We start from the raw sequence: 17,817 nt of genomic DNA, 5'->3' as shown, positions 1-17,817 counted from the left end.
GCAAATTCAGAATGCACCACCACTAAAATGATGACTGGGTCTCTCCAGAAGAAAGTAACTCCAGCGAGTCTAGTTTGCTGTGAATATACTGTGGGGTGCGGCCAAACGTAAGCATTTACTACAAGACTTACACGAGGCTTTACACACGTGTGTAGTTCAGGAGGATAAAGTTCCTAAGCTTTGGTCTGTTACGATTGCAGATAGAAACCAATGCTTCCAAACATGAAAATTTATTTAAAAAAAATCAAAAGATCTGGTCTTAAAATAGCCTGGAAAAATATCAAAACCTATTTTTTCCCCATCAGAATAAGGACAGTAAGCATAAGGCAGACAGAAGTCATTTAAAAAGAAGAGAGGCCATAACCCAGGAACATCATTATTACCATAAGGTAACAATTCATTGTCATTTCAAAATGAAACTAAGAAAAGTGACAAAGAATTGGGACAGCACATACAAAGCAAAATAGGGGGGGTACAAAATTGAATGTCATATTAGAAACTCTTAGAGAGGTAGCCATTTGCAAGGAATCAACTGTGAAATGTCCTTCTGGTCTATGCTTTCATTCTTTTCTTCTAAGAAAAAAACTTAGAATGGCACAAACAATTTATTCTAATCTGAACTCTTGGGGGGAAAAAGCCAAATACATTACACACATGATAGAACCAAACAATTCTGGAAAGGGACTTGTGCTAGTCTGACTTTTAGGCTAATATTTAATAAGATTTTTTAATAGAAAGTTGATGACAACGTTCTAATGTTAACAAAACATGAACTTAGAGATATGTTTCCTCCAGAAGTGATGTGTTTGTGTTGATACAGTCATATTTGGAGGACCACTGTCCTTGGGCATAATAAAAAAATTAACTTCAAGGCAACTAACTAAAAATGAAGGAGGCTGTCAGTATCCTTAGAAGAGGAGGGAATTGAAATCTTGGAGAATAAAAATAGTAATTAAAAAGGGACAAAATGCCATGAAAGTACAAAGTAAACAGGGCCCACTGGGCATTTATTTGCTCCTTGGTCTGAGGAGAGAGAAGGGGCATGGTGTCAGCCTGTGAGAACATAAAGACTGCTACCTTTCAATACTTTTCCATTAAACATAACATAACATAGAAATCTACCCTCAAAGTATTAAGAGTAGTTATTGATAGTACTCAAAACAGATTACCTCCCAAAGTGACTATTTCTACAGTCATTTGGATGGACAAGTTATATGATGGTTATTCAAAAATCAGTTATGTCCAATTGCATCTCATTCCAACTGATACTGATAAATTCAAAAGCTTGAGAGAAAAGCAACAAAGAAAACATAATATTTGGAAAATAATATGTGACATAAGAATATCTAAACAACTGTGATTTAAAAAATGAATAGTAAAAGGAAAATAGTAGTTTAAAACTTTGGTCATGAATATGAAAAATTTTTGACAAAGAAGTATGACTAGTATTTAACCATATTTCTGCAGAGAATGCAAAAAGGAGCAGACAACATAAATCTGGTAAGAGTCAGGAAAAAAAAACGTTGCCCAAAAAAGTTTACATAGAAATTTCATATGGCTATATCTACAAACATTTTACCTAACTCATGGTTATTTTCTCACATAAATTAGTCACTATGTGATACTGTTACTTTTTTATGGTAAATCTTTAAAAAAGATTGTAATTTCAATTAATTTCCTTTGAATTTAGATGTTAAGCTTTCTATCAAGTGGAGATTGTGTAATCATCTGAAGGCCTAACAGGTTTCCAGTAAATTTCCTCTATTTTCTTACAAACAACACTGTTGCAGTGGAATCACAATGCTTTTCAAAAAATAAACTCTCTTCCTAATCATTAAGAGTAACTATCCATTAAACTAATTTAAAATAATGTAATAATTGACATGGAAGTTGTAATTTCATTGAATGGATACTAAGAGCATATTTTTTCTTATATATTATTCTAAGAATATAGATTTCTATTTTTTCAATATCCACTTACAAATTGTTCTTAAAATTGTAAATGAAACACTCATTAAAGCTAGGAAACAAGAAATGCATAGTGGAAAGAAAAATATGTCTATTTTAACTAGTTATGTAAACAGTTCAGATGCCATTTAAAATAACTTTGAATGGTATCAACTATTATCAATTCTTAGATCATAGACTTACTTTAAAGTGACTGAAAATGGGGAAAAAAACCTGACAAATCATTGAATAACTATTTCCCACCTACCCATAAAAATTTAGAATATAGTGTGCAAATACAATTTAGTGTCCTCTCAAGACCCCTTTCAATGGAGTTGAAGCACTGAAGTCTTCCTGGGTGCTAGGACCAAAGAGAATGTCAGTAAAGCATCTGCACTCAGGTGGAAACAGTACCATTGTCTGCTTCAATTACTTCTTTTTCATTGGTCTTAATAAAATAATACATCTCTTGATCACATTAAAATATTCCACTTAGCCTGAAGTAGCTCCATTAGAACAATTGATTATTGTTAACAATTGACTTGGCGATCTAAGTTTAGTGAGTGTCCATCACATGACCATGACATTTCACAGCAAGTGCCCACTATGTTCCCTCTTTCTGTTGTATTTCAGGATTTTCTATTAACTTCAGTGACAAATCTTAACAAAAGAAATGGGATAAAAAAAAAATCCACCCATACACTCTCAATGAAAGCACAGGTCATAATTGTACATGAATGAACTGATGGCTTCCCATAATTTCCAACGTCCTGAATCAAAGTCCTTAATAGGTTAAATTGTAGTGGGCAATATCATTAAATTAAATTATAGGAACCCAGAGCCATTCCGTGAAAAAAAAAAAAAGGTGGTATTGCACTTTATGTTCTCTATCTATACGGCATAAAGAAGAGTGAACATTTTTTGATGAAACTTATCATTACAAGTGACTGATTTAGTTTGAATTTTAGTTGCAACAGAAATCTCTAAACAGTTTTTTACTAGGAGAAACTGTAAACTAGTACTAAATCAGAGGAAAGGGATATAGGACTCTGCAGGAAGGCTAGGTCTGGGAGTAAAAAATTAAAAATAAAAACAGCAAAACAAAACAAAACAAAACACCCAGTTTTAATTTATTAAAGTCCTCTCTTCAAACTAGTTAAGGGGAATTATTCAATTTATTTATTTACTATCCTCTTCATGTATAACTGATTGGCAGCCAGAAGCAAACTTCTATTCTTCAAGTAAACCCAGAAAAGATTTTAAAGTTTATGGAGAGTTTGAGAATATAATTTAACAAGGAGGTACTTACAAATTTCAGTATCTGAAATTTACCAATAATTTTCATCTGTCCATTTTAGAGCCCTAATTTGCATATTCTAACTAATGAAAGCCTATCAAGTAAAAAGATAAATCATATTTCAAATACACTGGAGTTTACACAAATAAGTTAGAAATCTATTTAGCTGACTGACAAAGTTATGAGTAGATACCCAAGAACACAAACCCATAATTGGTTTTGAATCTTATTTCTTGCCCAGTCTTGTATTTGGTTATTTTGTAATAGCCATTTTCACTCCAAAGATGTACTAGGGAAATGATCTGGAACCCAAATTACTCTCTAGCTAATTCCTTAGTTTTTATATTCAACATTCACTGAACCATTTTGAAGGTAGTTTTTGGATGTTTCACCACAGAGAAGTTAACATCCTTGTCAAAGCAAGTTGCAGAATAAGATAATAGAAATAAATAGTGAGAAATGACACATTCCTAGATGTGGTAATAAGACCAAAAAATTACCCATTAAAATGCAACCTTAATCCCAAAAAGGCATTTCTGTTTATAAACTGCAAAGTGATCTACAATATTTTATAATTTTTATATTTCAGTTAACTCTCAAATAAAAATTTAAGCAAGTGATGGTCCAACATTAAGTATTTTACTTTGATAATATTTCCCTGAAATTTACCTTTTCAATGAGGCCTCTTTATTTTTCATAGCACTTATGATCTTACATACAAAATAATATACTTATCGTTCATATTTATCATGTTATGTCTCTCCCCTCACTAAACTGTAAGGAAGTAATAAACTTTTGCCTGTTCTATTCACAGAATAATTCCAAGTCCCTAGAACAGTACCAGGAATGTAGTAGGTTCTTAATAAATATTTATTGAATGAACAAATATGTGAATAATTCTCTGTGATGCATAATGATTTATAAGGGAGGCCTGTTCTATCACACTTATCCAACTTATGAAACCTTTCCTTTTTGAAATGTCAGTACTTTTCCTAAAGTCACATAGAAGGTCACAGCTGTTGAATTCATTTAAACCTCAATTTGAAATTACTAAATCCTTATTCCAGTACTCACCTATCATATTCCTAAATAGTCTATATATACGTATCAAGATCAGAATCAAAATATTTATTTATGTCACTATTTCTGTACCCATTATTTCTCTTTCTATACCCCAGTGTATCAGCACTGTATCATTTGATCACATCTTGTAAAAATGCATTTTGTCAGTATGTACTTCACTTCTGAGTAGAAATAACTAGAAAGGTAGGTTTGACAGTACTCCACCCAAAGATATATAAGGAAATGAGTTCTTCAAGAGAACTGTTATAGAATCAGAGATGGGGACAGAGTTAGGTAAAAACAGCCAGTGAACAAACGGCATCAGAGAAATACAGGGTGTTGATGGAGGGTTTAGGTCCTTGAGGTATATGAAAAAGACATGAACTAACTGCTGGAAAGAATTTTATGTTTTTTTAAAGACAAATAAAAATGGATGCTGCACCCATGGCTCAGCTGAAATTAAACACCGTGAATTTGAAGTAAATCCAGTTGGCAGAATTACTTGAATTTCTCTAATAATATTCAGCAGCCCAGAAGAGCTGAACAGGGTGAAATTCAGTTACAATGAAAGAGACATAGAAATATTGCACATTCTCCACCCCCTTCAAATGCCAAGTCAAAATTCTAAATGCAAGGGTTTTCACTCTCATAACCGTATTAAGTATATCTAATAACAGTATAAGTATCTCTTAATACTGATTTTAGTTCATACTTCCACTAAAATTAGTTTAAAAATATGTTCTGGCTAAATAAAACTAAAGCTAATGGTAGAATTGATACATAATCTATAATCTTCCACCACTAAAAGCCTATTTGTAGAACTTTGCATTTTTAACAAAATTATTTGAAAACCAATAGTTTACACGGCTGGAAATCTCCCTGCAGTTCCTAGCCAGAGCTGAAGGGGAGGTCCTTTGGCAACTATTCTGTACACCATATTAACACCTTCATCTCCTCTTCACAAGCTGGTTAAAAAAAATTGCAACTCCAACACATTCATTTAACAAAATCACCCAACAAATACTTAGTGTGCTTCTACTATATACAGAGCAGTCAACACATTGGGTGACCAATGTTTTAAGATGAGGCCTGGCACAAGATAAATTGAGCAAAATGAATTTCCTCTTTTGAAATCTGAGTCAAGATGTATTAAGCTAGTGAGGTACTTCATGTAGAAGCTGGAGCTGAAAAACTACCATGTAGAGGGGCACCTGGGTGGCTTAGTCAGTTAAGCATCCGACTTCGGCTCAGGTCATGATCTTGCAGTTTGTGGGTTCAAGCCCCGTATTTGGCTCTGTGCTGACAGCTAGCTCAGAGCCTGGAGCCTATCTTAGGATTCTGTGTTTCCCTCTCTTTCTGACCCTCCCCTGCTCATGCTGATTCTTTATCTCTCAAAAATAAATCTAAAAAAATTTTAAAAAGCTTATTCAAAAACAAAAAACAACTACCATGTAGAGTGGGCCCAAGTTTCACATGGCAGGAAGAAGTTCAGGGGAGGCAGAAACAAGCAGTAAGCTCTGGAGAGAGAAAGAATGAGAACCGTAGATTCCGCTGAGGGAGAAATCACATGGACCACAAAAGAGAGATGGAGATCTCTCCTGAAAACTGACCCACTGCTTCTTACAGTCCTAGTCCCAGGTTCCATGGATGTATAGAATACAACAGGCTACAATTTCTTAAGGTATTTTAGTGATTCTCTGCTTCTTGATCCAAGATGAGCCTAAGCAGAAACCACAATCTGAATGATTATTTCACCCTACGGTTTTGTGAGGACATGTAGTATTCTACATATACTCACATACTACGTCTACTTGTTACATTTGTTGATTAACTTTTCTGTGTTTTCACATTTATTCTCTCCTTAGCATCCTTACTCTAAGGAATAAGCTGTAGCCTGAATATGTGAGCCTTGAGTAGGTGGAGAAGACCTGCCTATTACTGATACTCTCATCTTAGAGGTCCTAGGAGGGTGATAGGCAATGTGAGCAGTTGGAAGAACATTGGCTCTACAGTTGTAAAACCTGATGTCCAGCCCTAGCACTAGTCATGTGACTTTGGCTACATTACTTTCATCCTCCAAGCTTCAATTGGTGTCAAAATATAGGGATACCTCATATTGTGGGTTCAGTTCCAGATCATCAGAATAAAGCAAATAATGCATTAAAGTCAAATGATTTTTTTGATTTCTCAGTGCATATAAAAGCTGTGTTTATACTACACTATAGTCTGTTCAATAGCATTATGTCTAAGAATGTACATCCTTTGATTAAAAAATAATTTGTTGCTAAAAGTGCTAACCATCATCTAAGCTTTCAGTGAGTCATAATCACTGACATAGATCATCAAAACAGATATAATAATAATTTTAAAAGCATGAAATATTTCAAGAATTACCAAAATGTGATACAAAAACCCAATGTGAGCAAATGCTGTTTGAAAACATGGTGCAAATGGATTCATCAGATACAGGTATGTCACAAATATTCAATTTATAAAAAAATGTAATATCTATAATGTACAATAAAGTGAAGCACAATAAAATGATTTCATTCTTAGGTAGGTGTAATAATACTGTATGTAGCAGCAGCCAGAAGTAGCACATGGTAGAATGTCAACAATCTTCACCTCCATGTGTGGCCTGCCAAAGATGACATGTTTGGAAATAAGCAAGCATCTTTTCTGGGACCCAGTCATAACCCACTTGCATTCTCCAGTCCATACATTTCTCCATGTTCATGAAAGTAAATTCAGGTGATATTCAAGCCTGGGCTTATATTATCTTCATATATTTCTTGATGATCGTGCTCCTTCTTCCTTTCCTCCTTCTTTCCTTCTTTCCTTCTTTCTTTCCTTCCTCCCTCCCTCCCTCCTTCCCTCCCTCCCTTCCTTCCTTCTTTTTTCCCTTCCCTTCCCTTCCTTCCCAATGTCTCAAGATACTTTCTTTAACATTTCCTTTCTTTTGAAGGAATTTCCTTTAGCCATTCTTTTAGTTATGGCCTCCTGGCAAAAAAATTCTCTTAATTTTTTCTCAGCCAAGAATGTGTTGATTTATCCTTTGTTTCTGAAGGATATAGGATTCTAGGTTAACAGGTCTTTTTCTTCAACAATTGAAAAATATTATTCCATTTCCTGGACTTCATGCTTTCTGATGTTAATTCTATTTTCATTAAAATTGTTTGTTCTCTCTAGGTGAAATGGTTTTTTTTTTTTTCTTGTTTCCAAGGTACTTTTTTTGTCTTTAGTTTTCAGAAGCTTGACTATGATGAGTTTTGGTATGGATTTCTTTAGATCTATCACATTTGAGGTTCATTCAGCTTCTTGAATCTGTAGGATTTTGCCCTTTTATAAAAATTGGGAAGTTTTCAAACATTATTTCTTTGCCATCTCATCCTTCAGTGACCTCTTCTCTGAATGTTAGATCTTTATTACAGTCTTACAGTTCTCTGAAGTGCTGTTCATTTGTTTTTTCAGTCTTTTTCTCTGTGTTGTCTAGAGAGGTTAATTTCTATTGCTCTGCCTTCCATGTCACTGATTCTTTCTTCTGTTGTCTCCATTCTGCTGCTGAGCCCATTAACTCAGATTTAAATTCTAGTTATTATAATTTTCAGTCTTGAAATTTGGTTCTTCTTTGTATCTTCTATTAGCATCCTGATACATATCATTTCCCCTTTAGATTGTATTTTGTAAGAGGATGTTAACTGATTGTCAAATTGGCAACATAAGATATTTGTTCTCTAGTTTCTTACCAGAGAATATAAGTGAAATTAAACTCTATGCTTTCTAATTTCATTCAGTTATATATAGTAAGAATCCATATTAATGGAGTATTATCTGAGAGGCCACAGTCTAGTAATCATATGAAAAATTTTATCCCTGGGTCAAGTCAGACCATCTAAACTTGTGTATCTGGCCTCAGGGAAATGCTTATGCTTTAATGCATCAAGGCACTATATTGGGTCTTTGCTAAGCAACATTATAACAAGCAAGTGTATAAGTAATAAGTAATAAATTATATGTAGGAGTGCTATTAAGAGTATAATGTACTACATCTCAAAGTATCACATTATGACAATAATAGAAGGATTTCTCACAGCTCCATATCACAAGAAGTTGATCAATTATATTTATATTTTGAACATTTTTTGAAACTATTAATTTCCTTGCTTTGGCTGCCAGGAAATTCAGAGTCACATTTGGTATATTTTGTGTATTGGCCTTACCCTTGACTTCATTTCTTTTTCTTTTTTTAAAAAAATATTTTATTTATTTTTGAGAGAGAGAGAAAGTACAGGCAGGGAAGGAGCAGAGAGAGAGGGAGGCACAAAATCTGAATGAGGCTCAAGGCTCTGAGCTGTCAATACAAAGCTGAATGTGGGGCTTGAACCCATGAACCCTGAGATCATGCCCTGAGCCAAAGTTGGATGCTTAACAGACTGAGCCAACCAGGCACCCCTCATTTTAATTTTCAATCAAAATATTATTTTTACCCAGATTTATTAATGTATTTGTTTTTTTCCCCTGTTCTACAGTGTGCATTTTGGTACTTGGTTTCATTTATTTTGGCACCAAATAGGAAAAAAATATTTTTAAAAGATAGAGGATTCACAAGCCCTTAATAGGGCAGGAAATACATCTCAGGTTTGTTCTCTACTCACAACAGGAACTTAATGAGTGTTGCCATTTTAATTGCACACTGTCTCTTTCTCAGGAGACCCTGTAAGAATATATTTGTTATTACATAATTTACAGTGGGTATGTTAGATGGAGCTTTTCGAAGGGGCAGACAAACACAAATACTACCTGGAGGACTGAGGCTCCACTGTGGAGAAACTGAAGACCACTTTCAGCTGAGTCAATTCCACCGGTGGCCAAAATGGGAAATCCAGGCAAAGCACGAGCAATGGAGGTCACAGCTCTCAAAGCAATAGGTCTGATTGCTGTGCCTACAAGATGAGAATAATCAATGGTTAGCATATTGACTAGTTGAAAATATTGCCTTATAAGTATTAGTATGTAATGGTATTATTGTACTGGACAAAAGTCAAATTTCTTTATCTTTATTTAAGATATATATATATATATATATATGTAATACATATACACTGCCATGTTTTAAAGTATGTTAATTTGATGGATGTGTATTTATTTTAAGAATTTTGATGCTATTATTGTAAGCAAACGTGTTATACAAGTGGATATAACAACTCTAGAACTCCTGCATAAAATACATGCATAACACAATTTGATATACAGTAATGTGTAAAAGATTATATGGAATGTTCAAGCATCTGCTTTAAAAAGAACAAGGAACAGCAGATTTTGAAAAAGAAAAACAATCACATACAGTGCATAAATAGACATACAGCTCTGTTATGTTTCCACTAAGTATAAAGCAGCTGGTGTGACTAGAGATACTGTGAAAACAAGCAAGGTGCTGATGAACTTACAGATTCCATATTGCTTTTTACATGTATTACTCACAATTTGATGAAACATAGTGAGCCTCATCTAATTTTCCAGACATTAGAGAGTTTCAACCCAAGGTAAGGATGATTTGCTAGAATTCAGTAATTAAAGAGTATTGCTTGTTTTTTATACTTTACTCAGCCAGACATTACCAATATATTATTCCCTGATCATAATGAAAGCCTCATGGATGGACAGAATACTTGGGGGACATTTTTTAAATGATTAATGGCACTAAAGCTGCTTTCAACTCTCAAGGGTTAACACATCGTGAAAAAAATTAGTGTTTTCATCACATTGGAATGTAATTTGATATTTCTGGTGTGGACTCATAAGTCAATATTCTATAAAGGTATTTTCTGAACTAAAAATAGTTCTATCTGTGCAAGAGTTTGACATTACCTCAACCCAGGGTTCCACAAAAAAACACAAACAAGCAACTGGTAAAATCACCTCGTGTGGTGAGTACTGTATCATCACCTCCACCACCACAAGCATCTTCACTGACATTATCAATGCGTATTTACAGGAATGTTCAGTTTAAGGAAGCACAAAGAATTTTCCTTAAAATTAGTGCAACTTTTTATCTTGTTCATATGCATTTCAGATGATATTGAATTTATCTGTAACTGATGCTTTTGCATTTAACACCAAAAATGTTTGTGGAAATGTCTGTTCTTATTGCTCTTGCACCTTAAAAAGCTTCCACTAGATATTAATGTCTCTCTGTCAAGAATGTTCAATGCTAATACTTCAGAGTTCCATAATGGACACCAAAATACAAGGCAGTAAATTAGGCCAAATTAGAAACTGAACATCAAGATCCTATTTCTACTTCAAAATGTTTATCAGTTTTTCTCAATCTGGCTGGTTTAACCATAGGGGAGGTAACATAGTAGACAGGGGAAGGCATAGCAAGAACACACACCCACACTGACACTCATATGTATATATATGTATACAAATACTGAGCTGTACTAAAAAAGATACCAATGTAAGAATAAAAGTTAAATGAAAGCATTTTAAAGGAAATCTGCAACAAATAAATCTTTTAGATAGACATATATATCTATCTGCTTCTTATAACTGATATGTTCAATACATATTAAGCTGATGGCTTCTACATAACATGTTACTTGAAATGATTAACATTGGGATTCTTTTTTTTTTCTTATTTAGTTGACCCTAGAGAGTAAAGGAAATTTGAGCTAAGCAGATAAATAATTTATTTCTAACTGTACTGTTAGAAGACTATCATTAACACCAAGGGATATAATTTCAAGGGGGTACACAGGGATTTGGGCAAATACTCTAGTTGATATTAATAGACATCAAATGGCAAAATCCCAGAACACAGCTTTGAAAATTTAACCAGTTACATTTAAAGGGCAACATTATTACACAGGTGTTAAAAAACACCAGCAAATCCTCAGTGGCATTTGAAGATGTTCAATTAGGTCAGTAAGACATTTTCTATTTCATGGTTTTCTTTCTTTTCGAAAACTTTCTAATCTACCTAATGAACATGAAAACCTTTCAAACTAATAAAGGTATCATTTTAAAAATTAAGAGTAATTATGTTCTCTGAGGAAATGTGATCCGAAAATCAAGAAATGGATCCCTCTGTTACTGGCTAATAGTAAATTCAGTTTTTATTTCCATTATAAATTCCATTTGATTAGTTTTCTTTGTAACTCAACTGATTTAATATGAAATATAATCTACCTGTTCTCAGAGAGCATTTTTATGGGGAATAGGTTTTAAAAATGACTTTCATCTACCATGAAAGGTTTCTGGAAGGAAATCTTTTGAAAGTATATAAAAGGATCTTTCTAAATTGTTATATAGAAATTTCTTTTTAGTTTTAAAATGACAAGAAAGAAATAATAGGTTCAAGATAAAAATAAAAGTTTCAGTGTAAGAAAAAATGTATCAATCAATATTATACAGAATTGTACATATGTCAATTAAAACACATAAATATTTCCAGGATCACAGCTATTCAGATAAGGATTTTTACAACTCTGTCACTGCTAAAGTAATTAATGATTTTAGACAAAAGACCAGGGAGGAAGAAGCCAGTTTGAGAGGCTTAAGAAATTGAATATGGACTCCATCCTTAAAAAAATGAAAAGGTTTAAATCAAGAAATTGAAATCCTTTAAGATTAAATGAACTCATAGGCAACATGTAATTTAAATTAAGCCCTCATCTGCAGGGGGTGGCCAGATGAATCTGACACCTAATGGGAAATACCAAGCCATCCTGTTCCAACTGCATGGAATGCTCCAATCCAGTGAAGAAATTCTGAAACAGGTGCAGGTTTAAACAAACAAACAAACAAAACAACAAATGAACTGGAGCCCAACACTGCTGCCAAGAGCTCTGATTCTTCGAAAGCGGCCCTACTGGAAAAACCAGTGGACTAAACTTGAAATGTAACTTTTGATATCTGATCAGTCTAGGCTTCCTTATTGTCACATCTGAAAATGCAAATCAATGTGCTGAGGTCATAGGTCTTCTTTGAGACACTTCATAGAATATTTTTGGATTGATTCATGTTCTAGAAAAAACATTTTAATAAGTCAGAAATGTTTTAAAAGGTTTATTTATTTTTGAGAGTGCAAGTGGAGAAGGGCAGAGAGATGGCTATGGAGGATCTGAAGTGGGGTCTGCACTGTCAGGCTGATAGCAGTGAGCCTGATGTAGGTCTCGAACTCACAAACTACAAGATCATGACCAAAGTGAGAGGCTAAACCAATTGAGCCACCCAGGTCCCCTGCCAGAGATTTTTAATTAAAAGCTAATCAGCCTGATTTGGATTATTTTTTCTTCAGAAAATGATACTATTACTAGCCAATATCATTTTAAATGCAATTTAAGAAAGGCTATCATTGGAGTGCTGGGTGGCTCAGTCAGCTAAGCATCCCACTTTTGATTTCAGCCCAGGTCATGATCTCCCAGTTTGTGGGATCAAGCTTCACATCTGGTTCCATGTTGATAGTGTAGAGCCTGCTTGGGATTCTCTCTCTCCCTCTCTCTCTCTGCACTTCCCACTCCTCTCTCTCCCCCCCAAAAATAAACACTCCCTCAAAAATAAATAAACATTTAAAAAATGTTACCATTAACTATAGTATTATGTATTGATATGTAATTGTTAAGGTATTATGTATGACTTATTCAGTTTCCTTACTCAGGTCTCATTTATCCATTCATCTGTCCATCTATCAAAAATGTTTATTAAGCATCTATACCTTTTGAAGAATTGCACTAAATCTGAAAACCTTTCAAAAATGATCCCAATTAATCAGTTTGTGTCCTAACCATACTGTCCCCAAGGATAGGTACCCAAAACACTAGCCTCAGTGATTTTAGGATGTAGTTTTAGGGCAAATAATATGAATTCAATTATTCATTCTGTACAGACGTTCCATCAGGAATAATTCACATGCGCTTAAACACCATACATTTTATAAATACTACGAATACGAAGTTCAAAAAGAAGGTAATTTGAGGATGAACTAGTTACAAAATCAGACAGACAACAGGGCCAACCATTCAGGTTCAAAATCTAGCTCCACTACCTGTAAGCTGTGTGACTTTGTGAAAATTTCTTAATCTCATTGTACCCCTTTTTTCATTTATAAAATAATAAAATTACAATGACAACTTCATAGAGTTGTTTTGATGATTAAATAATTTATATATAAAAAAGGGCTAGCACAGAATTAAAATTGCACAGATATTTGCTATTCTAATCTATAATACCCACAAGGACCATTGATTTCAGGGGAAGCATTTATTCAGTTTACTTTGACAGTGCCAGTTATGGTTTTGCTGTGTATTTAGTAATGTGATGAAACCACATTTTCTTTTCTCTTTTTTTTTATTAGAGAAAAAAGCATGATGCCTATTATGGCAGAACTTGATATCTGCTGAAACCTTGGGAGGACCACACATCCACCCTTCATGACCCTTTTCCTAATGGCTCTCATTCAACAGTGTCATAATATCGGTAAGGTTACTATAACTGACTCCAAAGACAAAAGTCTCAAAGTCAGTTATCAATATAGTTAAGATTTTTTTTTAAGAATCCAAAGTGCATGCACTAAGCATGCATTTTAATGACAACATCAGAACTCAAGTTTGTTGGTAAAAAGGAGGTAGAGTTTTACTCTGCATGACTAAATCCTTGAAGAGAAAGGAATTTTTAATGGGCAAGATAATGTGGAACATATGCTAATTTTGGATAACTGGAATTTTGAATAATTGAGTTTAATTCTGTTTGTTTTTTCCCTAATCATTTGACTCCTAGGACAGCTACTGTTGCACAATTAATTCTTAGAGCTAAGTCCACAATAAACTCCCTGATAATAGTCCTCCCTGGCAATAAAACAGAAAGTGGGTTATAATACTCACTCGTGCTCACTGTGTATACAAAAAGAAAATGTAGTTTTAATTTGCTTACATTAATTAAAATACAATGAATTAAGTAGATAATAAATTCATTAGAACCTGAACTTTGACTGTCTAATTGTTAATAAATTTAATATTATCTAGAAGACAGAAAATATTAGCAAATCAAGAATTTCAAGGATTTAGGAGTTGGAATATTGAGTTTTATAAAATACACATAAGTCAAGCACCAAAAATTTATGCTTTACTAAAACAAGTTTAAAATGTTAATGAACCTAATATACTGATAAATATGTGAAGCATAGCTATTTAAAAATACATCTTTACACATGGATTAAAGTCCTCTGAGAAAATTAGCATAATTCAACTAGAAACTGAAGTACTAAAAGCATCCAGGGTTATATGCAGAGCTATGAAATTTAAATAGGAGAAATAGGAGAAAGAATTGGTTTATGTTATTATTTTGCTTTTATTGAGAAAATGAAAATTTTCTTATGAAACTGTTTAATTTTAGTTGACCATTTCAAGAATTTTTTCCTAAGCCTTTATATCTTTTGAACTATGTTTATTTGCTTCATAATAATATATTCAATATGTCCCTAGTCAATTCATATTCAATAACTTGGTACCTAGCCATGTGCCAGGCGTTTTATTTTAAAGCGAAAAAATTAAGGCTATTCATCAAAGAGGGGGCTGTTTTCCGTATTAGCTGCTGGAAGTGGAAGGATCAGGAGCGCCCGTCGCTGTTTTCCGTATTAGCTGCTGGAAGTGGAAGGATCAGGAGCGCCCGTCTATGCAGTGATTTCCATATGCCAGACCTGAGGCGGAGGCTTCATATAGATTGCGCAGTGTAACCCTCACCGTGCTGTGAGGGTAGATGCTGTCATCTCTATTTCGTACACGAAGAAGGGAAGCTCAAGCTGAATAAATAACCTGTTTGATGTCATACAGTTTAAAAGGGATAGACTGGAATCAAACACCAAGTCTCTGTGACATGAAAGTCTGTACTTTTCAGCTGTTACTAAGAAATGACAGTGCAGTCTCTATGAAGGGGATCATCTTCATACGGTCTTTGCCTAAGAATGCCAGTATCAGTGTGGCCTGTGGACTAATGCTAAGAGCATAGGTTCCAAAGTCCAACCAATGGGGTATAAGTCTCAGCTCAGTTACTTAATATGAGTGTGACTTTGAGCAAGCTCCTTAACTCTCTTAAACATAATTTTCTCTATCTGTGAAATAGGGACATTAAGAACAATATCAGAGCAAACTGGGAGGATTAAATGATACAATTCATGAAGAGCATTTAGCATAGGGCCTGGTTTCTAATATCCATAGTCTAATCACCGTCAAAGCCAGAGAAAACATACCTGAAAAATAAACATTCAACTATAAATAAGTGGGGATAAATACTTAATACTTAAGGGATGTTAATTAACCTCTGAGATACCAAATTTGGAATTTTTTTTGTAGTTCACATGTCATTTCATTTCTAAAAAATATACTTTAAGTCTAAATTATAAATGTATATACTTGTATAAATAAATCTTTATAAGATTTATAATGCAATTGGAATAATTCAATGTATGTCTTTTCATCCAGAAACTCCACTTTGAGGAATCCATTCCATTTGTACCTAGGCACAAAGTTACATGTACCAAGATGTTCCTTGAAGTATTATTTTTTATAGTAAAATAGTGAAAACAACATAAATTACCACCAAAAGTTATGCTATTAAATAAACTGTAGTTCACCAATATATATGATCTTAGAAAATTTTTAAAACTAATGAAAATATCTCTAGGATATAATGTTGAAGAGACAGAACAATACATATGATGTGGTTCTATTTTCAGTTTAAAAAAAGTATGATTACATTGAGTATCTGGGCATGTAAATTTGAGTTTTAAACTGTTAATAGTTATTATCTCTGGGGACAATACCTTAAAATTTTCTGTTGTGCAAATTTTATAGATGGTATATGTGATGATTCTATACTTCAGAAAAGCACATTTGGTCTCTCATCCAATATTTTAAGTAAAATATTAACAAACTCAGAATATGTCTGGAACATAATGATCTCTCCCTGCCTATGCATACACACACACACACACACACACACACCCATCATAGTGTATGAAATGGCTGAAAGGAATCCTAATAGTTGCCTTCAAATATTAAAGGGTAACCATAGAGAAAAGGCACCAATTATGTTTTCCTTAAAAGATAACTGGCACTAATGGTTAAGCTTACATTATTGGTTTTATTTTTTTTTATCAATTTGTTGTAAATTCAGCAGCACAAGTAGTTACACTGAACATCCCTATCCCTTGAGTCTAGATGGATACAGAGCATGTAGCATACAATAGAAATGACATTTCTACAATTGGAAATATAATAGTGGTATCTTCCACTCCAAAATTCAAGGACACCATGAACTTTGTCATGATTTAAGGAGATATTTTACATGCTCTGTGCTTTCCAACAGATATCAGTGATGAAGTTAACTTAGGAAAGAACCAAATAGGAGGTAAAGTAAAATTTTAACATTAAATACACTCACACTCAATATAGAGACCCCTCTTTTGAGTGTTTCTAACTGCCAGGTGTTTTGCTACATGTTTTTGTATACACTGTCCCAATGACATGACCATAGATAACCTTTTTGTCCCTATCTTTATAGTCGTGTAGTCAGGACTCAGAAGGGATAAATATCTCACCCTCAATATCACTCAGTCAGAAAGCATGGGTTCAGTATTTGGATCCAGGTCTACCTAACTGCCAGTATCATGCTCTTAACCATAATGCTATATTTCCTCATTTTAAATGTTTGGATATAAACTAAGTTACAGAGAGAGGAGTCAATAATTTTGTAACTAATAAAGATATATTTTTCATGTATAAGAGAACCAAGAATATTAGTATTATATAAATGTTGGCTAGTAATTAGATTAAAGGGTTGGAAGTAAGTAATTGTTAGAACTAGAGTGACCATATAACCTAGTTTGCCCAGAAGAGTCCCAGTTCATTATACCTGTAGATATCTGTAATTACATGATGCAATTATAAATAGCATCCTCTTTTACTCTAAAAGTATCCCAGTTTGGATGATTAAATTATGGTAATAATTATCTGCATGAATTATAGCACAAAGATAATTGTGAAAGCAAACTAAAATTGATTTAAAATAAAACCATAATCTATGAAGAACTCAGAAACTAACTAGACTGTCTAATACTAAAAAAATGGCATGAAGAGATAAATGTCTTGAAATCTGTTACTAGAGAAAAAAGTATATGGCATTTACATGGGATTTCTAAGCATAATTAGTCTATATGTTCTTTCTATTTTCAACCTGTAGGTGGCCACCACAAGCTGCACTTATTAAACAACTCATTAGTAGCATTTTCAATACTGTCATCTTCAGATAATTAGCAATTTATTTAAATAACCAATTTCTGTAGAAATAATTGCCATGAAATGCCCTGAACCTACTTTTTTATAAACTATAATAAAAGTGTTAAGATAATCCCTGACATTTGCAAATGCCATTAGTTCACCTTTCCTTTTGATAGTCCTATGGCATTATGTTTAAACAATTACCCGATAACACAGCAGTTTAATGAAACAGTA

The 17,817-nt window shown here is 33.5% G+C and overlaps 1 protein-coding gene across 1 annotated transcript in view; it reads right to left on the bottom strand.

The window, feature by feature from the left end:
• Positions 1 to 17,817, bottom strand: part of DPYD (dihydropyrimidine dehydrogenase) — an 806,753-nt gene that overhangs the window by 141,691 nt on the left and 647,245 nt on the right. The window contains exon 19 of the mRNA XM_029948659.1: positions 9,107 to 9,249. Coding sequence (XP_029804519.1) covers positions 9,107 to 9,249 — 143 coding nt within the window. The remainder of the gene's footprint in view (positions 1 to 9,106; positions 9,250 to 17,817) is intronic.

The sequence above is a fragment of the Suricata suricatta genome, chromosome 8 (assembly GCF_006229205.1).
Source record: "Suricata suricatta isolate VVHF042 chromosome 8, meerkat_22Aug2017_6uvM2_HiC, whole genome shotgun sequence".
Taxonomy (NCBI): Eukaryota; Metazoa; Chordata; class Mammalia; order Carnivora; family Herpestidae; genus Suricata; species Suricata suricatta.
This window is presented reverse-complemented; position numbering and strand designations above follow the sequence as displayed.